This window comes from Trachurus japonicus, chromosome 21, assembly GCF_045865225.1.
Source record: "Trachurus japonicus isolate A0001 chromosome 21, Traja_1.0".
NCBI classification, from domain to species: Eukaryota; Metazoa; Chordata; class Actinopteri; order Carangiformes; family Carangidae; genus Trachurus; species Trachurus japonicus.
In genome coordinates, this window is record NC_140927.1 from 84218 (window position 1) to 96808 (window position 12591).

The following is a 12591-nucleotide window of genomic DNA, read 5'->3' on the forward strand; positions in this document are numbered from 1 at the left end:
TGTTACATGGGTTAGTGGTGTTAAGACAGAATGTAAGAGATAAGAATACAAGAAATACATTTTATACATGTCATTCTCATACTGTAGATATGTATTTTTTTTTATCTTGCATTATTCAGGCAGTGATTAATTTGTCTTTTGTCTTAGTAGTACTATTCATTTCCAAAATAATTAATTTTAGTGTAAGTTTTTGCAAAATGAACTAAGTATTCAATTCCAGTTTGTGTTTATAAGGAATTTATTTTGTGTAGCTGTGTGCAGCGTTAACTGCAATACACTGTTGTATCTATTTTTTGTGGTTTAACAAACAAGTTGTGGTCTTCAAAAGAAGTAACATCATATCTGTTCCTTTGTGTATTACATTGGCAGACTGTAAATAACATGTTTGACATTTGTTTGTTTTGCAGGGTTATCACAAACATATGTACTTAGTGTTATTAATAGAAATACAGAACAATCATGTTACATGTGTTTAAATGATGTGCTCTGTGAGACTGTATGCTTCCTATAGAGCAGTTCCCAAATTGTTTAGGCTATGTACCCCCTTCTACTTTCCAACTGCCACCACAGTCACAAATGATTTTCTTGATTTTTTCTATTTACACTGTGAAAACCTAATTTAATATAATGTCTGAGTAATTTAATTATTAATAAAAACATAACACCATAGCATCACCATTACCCTTTTCATGTTACACACCCCCTAGCAGCAGTTCGTGCACCACCACGGTTTGGGAATCCCTGCTATAGAGGAACAAAAGTTGGCAAATCTTAAAACAAACACCACATGCAATGAAACGGTGTGTCCTCATCTGACTATTTTTGGGGATGAGATGGACACATGTGTTTTCTTATGCAATATGTTTGAGCCTTTTGCCATGCAACTGAAATAGCTATGGCCATGGGCACCTCACAACACGACAGAACGCAGCAGGGGTCCTGCTGACGCCGCAGTGCTGCACAGATCGAATACACAGGGCGAGCGTCGGCGCCAATACTTACATCACCGAGCGGATCAGGTCCCAGACAGATGTAGCAAAAACACAATACATGGTCTTTTTTTGGTTGCTTTGATTACATAGTAAAAAAACACTATTAAAATTGATGGAGAGATAGAAGCACTAAAAAGTATGGTGATGTCTTTTTGTGCCTGCTTACACGCTGCTCATCGAGGTCTATAGATTTTCTTTCAGAGAAGTGAAAGAGATTAAAGAGGAATTTGTATCAGTTTCAATCAGTAGGATATGAGCATCACATAACTTGTTTCCCTCTCTCACCGTTCCAGGTGCCAACGAAGTCTCCCCCTCACAGAAGCCTCGCAGCAGAGGCCTCTTCCAGAGTCTCCTGTGCTGCCTGTGCGGCAGAGAAACTGAGCCACAAATGGTAAAAAACAATGCCCCCTTACCGGTCGAAGAAAATGGAGCTTTGTCAAAAGTAAGTAAATCTTTCAACATCCTTCCTTCCTCGCCCTCCCTCGCTCCTCCCCGCGATCTCTGCTTTCTCTCACCTCCCCTCTCCATCGTCTTCTGAGCAGCATGTGGTCCGCCTGATTGGCAGCTGCGTGATGCATGAAACACATGTTTTCTCGGCTCAAAGCTATTCATGTTTACTCGTCTTTCCCTGTGGCGGGAGGCAATGTGCATCGGTTCTGCAGAGGACTCCGTGTTCAGACATCTATCAAGATGACTAGGAGTTACAGGAAGAGCAGAAATGATGTAAATGTCAGAGAAGTGAAACTCTGATGCGATCAGTGTAGCGCAAAAGTCCAAAACAGCCGTGCTGCCACAAGCAAGACACATTGGTGGAATATCAGAGGCTCCCTTTGGGATCAAGAAACTACAATGCAGATCAAAAATGATTAAAGCCATTAGATAAGCTGTTAATTGATTGATTATTTGATAATTTACCATTAGAAAATTTCAGTGTGGAGGGTGCTTGAATAATAAAATGTGAATGATTAGGTGATGTTTACATATGCTAAGATTGTGGTTGATTCACCAATGAATGACTTACTTATTCTCTACATATTAGTTTTTGGACAATTGACAATACCTGCTATGCTATAAATGAGTGTATTCTTGGAAAACAACTTGGCTTTTGGCACTGAAGGTCTGGAGATCAAGTGGTCAAGATGTTCTCAGGTGTCAGTTTCAGATTTATGCCTTAGTTCAGCCTTTTATAGAGATTTGATATTCCAGAAGTTATTTGTCACGTCTTTCCAGTCCCCCAAAATAAATTGCTTGGTCTCTGGCAAAGGGGGGTTGAGTCAAGTGCTAGTCTCAGTTTTGGTTGTGACAACCTGTCATGTCATCGTGCATGCTGCTCCTGTTGCTGTTACTCTCTCTCGAGGCTGGCTCCGTGTCTCAGTGACTCCCCCCACCAGCTGTGTGCATATCCACTCTGAATGGACCCTCCAGTTTGCTGCCACGCTACTGGACTTAAGACTCGTCAGGTTCCTGAGAGACAGCAAGATCCTCGCCTAATGCATGGAGCATAAACTTTGATCTAACATAGTCCAGCCTGAGAGATAATTTCACAATGTATTTGGAGAGCTCTGAACAAGCTAAAGTGTCCAGAGAGAGGGAGATTTCAGCTGAAGCCATGCTTGCAGAACAAGCTTCAGATGTAACCAGCCTTTCAAAGGGAAGCTCTGGACTTGGCCTTAACGTCCTCCTGGAATATACTGAGCAGACTGATAACAGAGAAATTGACTCTTCTCTCCTGTGCATGGAGCATTGCAACATGAACAAAACTGAAACCGGCACATATTGCAATGGACATGCCGAGAGCTTTGAGCAATATTCAGCAAGCGAGGGATTTTTTGAAGGCGAGCAGAACCTCGATGAGTGTGACGCTTTGGGGTTAAGCCAGCCATTTGACGAATGTGTTCAGCACTGTGAGTGTTTTAAACCTTGCAAGTCCTCTGAGCTTAGTGCTAATCATAGCTTAGCTTCCAAATGTTGTCCTTGCTGTGAACAGTGCGCAGAACACCTCCACTTATTTCAACAATGTAAGCCCTCTGGTCAACAGTTTGAAGCTTTTGACTTTGAGCCAGATGAATTGTCAATGAACTGTGGCAGTTTTGGATTGTCTGATTTCATACCAGAGAGCGCAGACCGCCTCGGTTTGCTCCAACACTACGAGGCTGATGATCAGCAGTGCGACTCGGAAGCAGACGCATCAACAGAGGAGTCTGAACAATGTGAAATGACCGGCTCCTCGCCGAACATCTCAGACTCAGAAGAATCGCTGGACTCTGTCGCTGAGCTTAGTGAGTATGACGAAAATCAGAATCAAATCGAGCGCCAAGATGGCGTTGAGGAGGACGATTATGACGAGGAGAGCGATTCCTCAGAAACGGAGGCCTGTGATGAAGAGTCTTGTGGACTTTCAGAAGATGTCAACACACCGGTTAATTTCGATGACGGCGAGCACGTTGGCTTTGCAAACGAATGCTGTGAGAGATACCTGGAGTTTGAAGAAAACCCTGAGACAGCTACGGGGCTGGACGTGTCCACCGATCATTGTGAGATATATGAGAATGATGATGCCAAAACAAGTGAAGAATATGAGACAAATCAACAAGGTGAAACCTCCGATGCCTCAGAGTTTTGCGACGACGACGGTGCTTCAGACTGCTCCTCTATTGAAACCAAGTCCTTCAAGACTTGTCCTGATGGCAGTATCCCCTCAGAGCCCTCATCTGATTCGTCTGAGGAATCTGAAAAGGAAGCCCAGGAAGATTCAAGTGATGAACAGACACAATGGGAGTCTTTTGAAGAAGATGAAGAAATAGAACAGAGCCATATTGAGGAGAGCAATGAGAATAACAAGAAAACGCCCCCTAACGATGTTGTCGTCGAGGATTACTTTGATTTATTTGACAGAGCTGACTATTTCGGACACCCGTTTGCACAAAAGCGACGTTACGCCTCCTGCTTTGATGGTGGAGATATAGATGAATGCCTGTATCTTCAAGAAGAGGCACAGAAACCCACAGCCTGTACATTTGAAGAAATTCATAAGGGAGATGACGTACAGGAAGACGATGCAAGTTTTGATTCGTGCCCCGAAGAAGCACGCAAAGAGGCCGGTGACGCAAGTGCCGGAGAAGATTGTGATCCTGAAGACTGGATCATTGATGAAGAATCAGGTCTGGCAGAAGATGAAGTTGAGGAAGATGTGGAATGTGAGGCCCATGCACTTCAAGCAGAGGATGATGAAGAAACAGAGGAAGATGAGGACGTTTTTGACGGACAGACTTCTGCATCTGAGGACCAAGTGTCTGAGATCTGTAATGCAGAAGAAGCCGTGGTCTGCAGACCTCCTGCTAAAGAGGAGAGAATGTGTGCACCGTGTGCCGAGGACATCTCTGTTGAAGGTGATGCTTACGAAGACGAGATCCTCGATACCCAGATTGATGAATCTCTCAGGGACAGCGCCTCTACAACTGATCACACACAGGCAACTGTCACTGATATCGAGAAGGACGAGCCCGAGTATGAAGACTGTTCAGAAGTGGAGCCATATTGGTCCCTCGTAGATAATGAAGATGATGAAGAGACGTGTGAACCAGCTGTTGAGGATTATTATGCGTATCAGATGACAAGTGTTCAGTCATTTGTTAAACAAGACCTGAATGGACTTGAGAGAATATGCGATCAGGTGACCGGTGGAGAAACTAATGAGGATGCTTCTAGTGAAGAGACTGAATCAGAGGCCCCTGGATTTTGCCCAGTGGAGAGCAAATCAGTCAGATTCGGGATTACTGAAATCATTGACCTCAGTGAGACCTCAGCCGGCAGCTTTACCGCCGAGGAAATGCACGATGAACAAGATGCAGAGAGAGAAGATGACTGGGAAACAGAGATAAAACCTCCAGTAGACATAATTCACAGCGTTCCCTACGATCACGGCAAAATCAAGGGACCGGATGCACACGCTCAGGAAAATGCCGGTTCTGAACTAATCAGAGATTCAGAGGATGAGGAGAGTGACGATGAATCATCCTGGCCTTGCGAATGCGAGCACTGCATTCCACCGATTGAGCAGGTATTATTCATTTTGCACCTGAAGTATTTTCAGAAGTGTGGGTGACGCCTTTAATTATTCCAGAATTTGCTCTCAATGCTCCCAGGGCCTATTTATACCTCATTAAGTCTGTACTGTCAACTATGGCAGGGCATAAGTTACAGGATGTTTCAAGTTGGCAGATAGTGCGGTATCTGTGTCAAACTCTCAGCGTTGCCATTATCCTCACGTGGCAGCTCACTCTACGCAGACAAACACATGCACCAGTGTTAGAGGCAGCCAGTACGGCCACACCGGCTTGTTTTTAGAATCAGAATCACACTAACAAACACCGATCTCTGACCCCTTGTTGTTGAGGGACGAGATACGGTACGGTGGTATTAAAAGGCTCCATCAACATAGCAGCAGCTGTAGCATCCCAGGTTTCCTATAACCCCATCACTGAAACACCACAACACAATCCCGTCTCTTAAGTGACAAGAAACGCACAATGAGCCGTACGTCCTCCTCCATGACATCTCAAGATGGTAATTTCTTATGTTTAAATGGATTGTAAGTTGCAGCTGCTGCTCATGTTGTGGTTCTTAGTGCAGGGCAACCCCTCCTGTACACCAGCTTTAGGTCTTAAACTGTCTGTGTGTCTTCAGGTCCCTGCAAAACCACTGCTCCCACGGATGAAATCGAATGACGCAGGGAAGATCTGCGTGGTGATTGATTTGGATGAAACATTAGTGCATAGTTCATTCAAGGTAAGTTGACCTGTGTGATCCACTTTCTCATAATTGTGTACAGTATTGTGTGGAGACATCATCTCATATTCTTATAGTCCTAATCAAACATGAGCAGATAGAAATGGGAGTGTTCTCCTTTCACACACTGTAAGGCCACGATGTGTAGAGAATGTGATCATAGTATGAGCTCTGCAGCATCTGAGGGGGCAGATACATGTCATAAATACAGATAATTATCATATGTACAGTACAACACTGCCCTACAAAGGCAACGTGCAGTATATGCATTTTTTCTATTTTTTTTTTGACCAATCAAAAGTGTGGCATATTCTCTTAAATCTGGTAGAAGAGTTATTGGGCTTTTTATTTTGCTGTCCATCCAAAAAAGCACTGTAAAACCAAGGCAAAGTGCAGTATCTGTAGCTAATACCAAGCCAAAGTGCAGTATCTGCACCAAAACCAAGGCAAACGTGCAATATCTGCCATAAAACTGTCAAAATTGGTCACAAAATATGCCATAAACGGTCAAAATTTGTCAGAAAGACAAACTACAAAATACATTTAATTCAGTCCTTTATATAATCAATTATAGACTTGGTAGTTATTCATAATTTGAACCTGACAATGAAAAACACATAAAGCGGTTTTTCTCATTTTGGCATTTTTACAGATATTGCACTTTGCCTTTGTAGGGCACAGCAGTTCCTATCAAGCTGGAAGAGCATTATTGCATACATTGTTCAGTGCCACATTGCCATTTTGTGTCAGTTGCAATGTGGATTCCACTCAGTTTGAACATGGCAAACAAACATGACACGTTGTTGGTTCCTGGGCCAGGAACTTTCTGGACTTGTCATCATCAAATGACCGGGCAAGCTGTAGGGCCTGTAGGGGGGTACTTAGAAGGGTAACATAGAAGTACTGTAATCAACCACTCATGAAAACACAATGTTGTCTTCATACTGTGGTTTTTGTACTAATTAACAAGGTATTTTAATGCTCATTGTGTTGGTTGGTTGGTTGTTTTTGTGAGGAGCTAATAAACAGCTGTTCACTTTGAGGTTTTGCCTACATTGTCAACCTAAGCAAATACCTTTCACCTATAATTAGTTTTTGCACCAAGATGCTCATCCATCCAAACTAGTTCCCTTATCAACTTATTTAATAGCATTTAGGCCTTTTTAACCATAAAAAAAACTAAACAAAAACTCTTTAGCGCTTTAAATTAAATAAAGACACTCAGTGAGTGTTTTTCATTTAGCTTCCACATCGACTATCAAAGCAAACCATGTATTTGCCAAGCAAAAGTAGCCAAGTAGGATTTGCACAATATCAGGTTGCATATTTTAAGGTGGCATGTGACTTACTGTATTTTTATCTTAAAGGACTAGACTCAGATGCCACTTTTACATTAACCATTTATTTTATTGGTTCTCTAGTTTCCCGACACAAAACCCACCTGCAATATGCATTTCTTCAAATCCATGCGAGATACGAATAAAATATTGGAACCTATTTTTTCAGGAATTAACACTTACAACACAAAATTAGTCATTATTAGTCAATACTTTTCTTCAAAAATACTTGTGAATGCAATTCTAACATCACTGTATATGTAAATATTGTGCTACCATATAATTAATAAAATATACAATTACAACAACACTTTTTAAACAGAATATTTACACAGCATAACTTAGTTTAAATCAGTCAGTGTCAAAAGAGTAGAGATGTTTTCAGAAACTATATTGAGTTTGACATTGTTCCTTAGAGTAACAAACTTCCTTTTGTTTTTGTTTGATACCTTTTATGGTAGCATTCGGTGAACAAAGTAATCAATGCCAAACGTTGAGTCTCCTGTGTCACGACAAATTATGTAATGAATGCCATGTGGTGTTTAGTCCTTCTCAGGTCACAGACTGTCCTAAAGGATGTCACTGGATATTGCTGCGAGCTATGTGTAAACAGGGTCAGACTCTGTGAACTCCATGTTAAACACAAGGTGGATAATAAAACTCATTATTACTTTGACACATATACTAAAAATAGCATTAGGTAAGACACGGCTGGTTCTGTGTGGAAGGCAATCAACGCCGGCAAGCTGTAGGACTCGCCTTTTATGGTTTTCAATTGGGAAAGCTGTCAAAAATCAATGCAACATAATCTCTGACACCTTTAATATCATAATCAAGTCATCTCACTGGAAAATTGCATCCAACCACACACACAGTCTTCATGCCTTCTTGCTGCTTACAAAACAATTCAAATGTCACAGGAAACAATAATCTCCTTTGCTCTTCCAAGCCACATAAAACTGGTTTCAATGCAACAATACAACCAATAAATGAAGAAGCAAGACCACACATGGCAACAGAATGAACAGATATATGACTTTTATTCAAACATTCACATAGAAAATCATTGTTTGTATAAATGAATGTTTGAAAAAGTGAAATAGTTGAAAGGTTTGACCATGATGACAATATAATATAGCTAGAGTCCAAAATGTGAAATAATATGCAGTTTTCTAGCCACAAGCCAATGAGTTATAAACAAGACTAGGTCAAATGTATGGCTTACATAGTAAATGGATACACTACTGTATAGTTAATGTGCAAAATTGAGGTTTCAGTTGAAAACTGTTGTGAAAAACTACAGTAGAAAAACTGACCTGTCTTTGTCTTTCCTGTTGTTGGTGCATATGCAGTATTTTAATATAGCTACATAATAATAATTTGAAATAGTGACAGAAAAGTGACTACATGTAAACTTTTAAGCCACTTCCAAACTGCTGCTATAATTTAAATTTTATCGCCACAACGTTCATGTTACACATAAATTAAAGACCGAGCTCTAATTTCTGCTATATTTACTTGTAGAATGACCACTGACTCTGAGATAAAGTTAGAAGAGACAGAATATTTTTCTCATTTAGCTTCTCACATGCAAGTGCACAGCCTCTGTCTGGGTAACAAAGTGTTGCTCTGCCTTTCTGCCACTGAAAAGAGTAGACAGAAATGGAAAAAAAGGGAGAGAGAGCAACAGTGTTTACTTGCTGCTGGTCCAAAAAGTCACACAATTTGTTAGTTGATGCTCTGTTGAGAGAAAAAAAAAGTCTCTAAAAACATGTTTAGTTGCTGTGTTTGCCAATTCAGCTTGAAAGAGCACTGGCCAATGGAGAATCTCAAACCCTGTTATATGGCTGAACAATGTTGGAACTGTGATCACTCACTCAGTCAGTCATGGACATTTGGGATTATAGTGGTGGCCTGGCCAGGAATATTAATACACTTGTGATGAGCATAATCTTGCTAGGATAAGATTTGAAATTGGAGAATAACTTACATTAACGTTGATCTAACAAATCATATTATACGAAAACCGTTTTTTTTGTTTGTTTGTTTGGCTGTTAGTGCTGTTGTGTTATAGATCTCAGTTGCCCTCAAGTGCTCAGTGTGAAATGGATGGAGAACTTTATGCTTGCTGTTTACCTCATGCTTAGACGATTTAGGCCATGGTGTAATGCCTTATGTAGGACAAGCTTGGGGTGATACTAACATTTGAGAAGCATATTTCAGGTCTGAGAACTTACTGTCTAGATAAATCAGATGTATTTACGAGCCTTGTCACCTTCTCCAGCGTCTGTATTTCCATGATGGAAGTGACAAGAGTCGTATTATGAACAGTGAGGCGTCGGAGGTGGCGTCTGCGTGTCTGTTTGACACATATGCACCTCTGATTTACTGCCCTCACTCTCATCTCTAGAAAGTGTTGATTTTTACTAAGAGATGATTAACGCCTCTGCAAACCTCTGCTTTTCTTTTCAACAGCCAGTGAACAATGCTGATTTTATCATTCCAGTGGAAATTGACGGAACCGTTCATCAGGTACGGACTTAATGTGCTTAATATTATGACTTTACTGTCTTCCTATGCTGACCCCTGTTATTTCTAGTCAAAATGTCATTTCTAGTCAAAACACATCTCATTATACTTAAAATAAGACTCATCACATTAAAAAGTAGCTTGTTTTTAGACACTTTTTACTTCTTTCAAGCATTTTTCACTTGAAATAAGAAGAAAAATCTGATAGTGGATCAAGTTTTTCTTTCTTATTACAAGCACAAAAAACTTGCTCTCACTGACAGATTTTTCTACTTATTTCAAGTGAAAATTAGTTTAAAACAAATGGAAATGATCTAAAAACAAGTTCATTTTTAGGTGATGATTCTTATTTTAAGTGAAAAGAGTTGAGTTTTGACTAGAAATGAGACATTTTGACAAGAAATAAGACATATATTCTTGGAAAGATTTTGAGTTTCTGCAGTGTGTCTTTGGTGTGTGAAAGCATATGGCACCAGTTTTGGATGGTGGCAACTTGTAAGCTTCCTGCTGAAACTCCCAAAGATTGTTAAGAAATGTGTGCAAGTAGGATTGATAACGGTGCTCTGACTGTTATTGGACTGTATGCACCGCACACCAGGAACTGAAAAATGGGCTCATCTGGCCTGGAAATTAGACTGGTTTACAAGCTCTCAGGATTAAACATTTTTTTTAAAAACTGACATGAAGGAGCCTTGACAGTGCTGTAGCCCGCTCTGTTGATGGCTCCAAGCAGCAGGTGGCTATTTCAGTGGCCCTGACGAAATGAGGAAGCCCTGGCAGGCTTCTCAGAAATCACTGGCCATCAATCAGTCTGTTATGCCCCGCCCATTGGTGTTTAGGTGGGTGGGTGGGTGGGGGGAGATTGACTTTTTCCCTGCAGGTTGCTAATGGTAACTACAATCTGTTGTGCCGGGGGCCTCTCAGAAGACAGAGGAGCTTTGATGTCCAGAGGGCCTGGGTCTGTTTCAAGTAATCCAGGATAGGCTTGTTAAAGTGGGGAAAGCCTATTCGGGATGACTTGGTTCAGAAACAAGGCTGCCAGCATCCTAGTGGAAGTAGCTGTAAAGTCTTATTCATTTGAATGTTACAACTTTTTTATTTAAAATGATTTCTTTATAATAATATTGGATAATCAACAGAGAGAATTTTTAATTTAATATTTAACTTTAAAGGTGCTGATCATCCTAATGACTGGAGCATCTGTGGATTTCACTCTCTGCCTTTCTGTACCTCCACACAGGTGTATGTCTTGAAGAGACCTCACGTCGATGAATTCCTCAAGAGGATGGGAGAAATGTTCGAGTGTGTTCTGTTCACCGCGAGCTTAGCCAAGGTCAGACCCCCCCCCACCCCCCCAGCTCTCAGTCTCGCTCATCACTTGCTGAAGTTTGACTGCAAGCTGCAGGATGGATAGTACATCACAGAGGAACATTAAATAAATTAATCTGTTCAGCTGTTGTTTGGTTGGCATTATGTTTAGAGTCACCAGTCTTCTTTTTGCGTGTGATTTATAGACGCCCTTCCACATACGCCCTCGCATATAAAGATATATTTATGATACCTGTCAGGCAGCAGCAGAGACATTTTAACCTCTAACATTTACTTCAAACCGTGTTTAACCTTACCTTAACTTTCTGAAGCATATGGTCAGTCATTACTCACCGACACTCTCTCACACACACACACAGGCACGCACATGCACTCTGCCCGATTATATTTTAGATGGCGTCTTCGCCTGCAGCACCTGACAGTATCATGGGTACAGTGGAGATATAGTGTCAGAAATCAAATGCTGCTCTTCTGCCTGGCATGTTTGAAAATGTCCAAGCTTAAATGATACAGACACATATCTGTGAAATCTGACGCAGGATGGTTGTTAGTCTGTGTCGGCCATGGTGTCTAAGTTAAAAAGCCTCACGTGTAAAAATATAAAAAATAAGACCTTTAAATGTTTTATTTACTTTTAAATAAGTATACTGTACAAGTTATATTTTATATGGTTATTTAACTCTTAAACAAACCGATGCAACGTTTGCTTAACAAAGTTATAGTTTTGCATATTGATAGCAAGGCTTTACTCCTCTGTTTAGCCATCAAATTATTAGATATTCATGTAAAAAGTAGAGATCAGCTGTTTTCAGTGAAACAACAATTCAAACTCAGTCCCTGTCCAGCCAGACAATAACAACAACACAATCAACATTAGAGGATTAGAGGCATCTAGCAGCTTAGAAGCTGGATATTCCTCTCAGGAGACCAAAATCTGGAAAAGGCTGAATATCCAGCGCAAACAAACGTGATTCCAAATGAATCCCACGTCGTTTTTTCTGCTGCCTTTGTGTCTGCAGGTGTAAATAGGCAACTATTTGTTAATGAACTCATGATTACAAGTCAATGATGTGTTTACAACTTGGTTTTATTGCCCTCAAGTGGCCAAAACAAACTGTGACTTTATCTCCAATCCAAAACTCTGTTCTGACTAACTTTAAAAATCAGTTTGTTTATGCTTTTAAGTGGAATGTATTTGTTTCTATTTCAAATGTTTTACACAGAAATACCACAGAACATTAACACGGCTCATCACTTCCTCCTCCTCTCTAGTATGCAGATCCTGTGTCTGACCTGTTGGACAAGTGGGGGGCCTTCCGGCACCGTCTCTTCCGGGAGTCCTGCGTCTTCCACAAAGGGAACTACGTTAAAGACATGAGCCGTTTGGGGAGAGACCTCAACAAAGTCATCATCATCGACAACTCTCCAGCATCCTACATCTTCCATCCCGAAAATGCAGTATGTCATCGTATTTCTTCCTCTGCGATACATTGATCAATACTTACTGTACTGTCTGCAGTAGTACTCTCTTACTCACTAAGATCTAAAATATCTTTTGAGAACAAGTTTGAAATAATGTTAAAGGGACAACGAGGAGTTTGTATTTGGTTATAAAT

At 40.7% G+C, this 12591-nt stretch overlaps 1 protein-coding gene across 2 annotated transcripts in view; it reads left to right on the top strand.

The window, feature by feature from the left end:
* LOC146964509 (carboxy-terminal domain RNA polymerase II polypeptide A small phosphatase 1-like) overlaps positions 1-12591 on the top strand; it is a 29084-nt gene that overhangs the window by 14461 nt on the left and 2032 nt on the right. Inside the window, exons 2-6 of one of the 2 annotated variants that reach the window (XM_085765328.1) lie at positions 1286-1434; positions 5679-5780; positions 9593-9649; positions 10887-10979; positions 12248-12433. In XM_085765328.1, coding sequence (XP_085621454.1) covers positions 1286-1434; positions 5679-5780; positions 9593-9649; positions 10887-10979; positions 12248-12433 — 587 coding nt within the window. Of the gene's footprint in view, positions 1-1285; positions 1435-1999; positions 5053-5678; positions 5781-9592; positions 9650-10886; positions 10980-12247; positions 12434-12591 lie in introns of those variants that run through there. The other variant, XM_085765327.1, reaches the window with a different exon arrangement.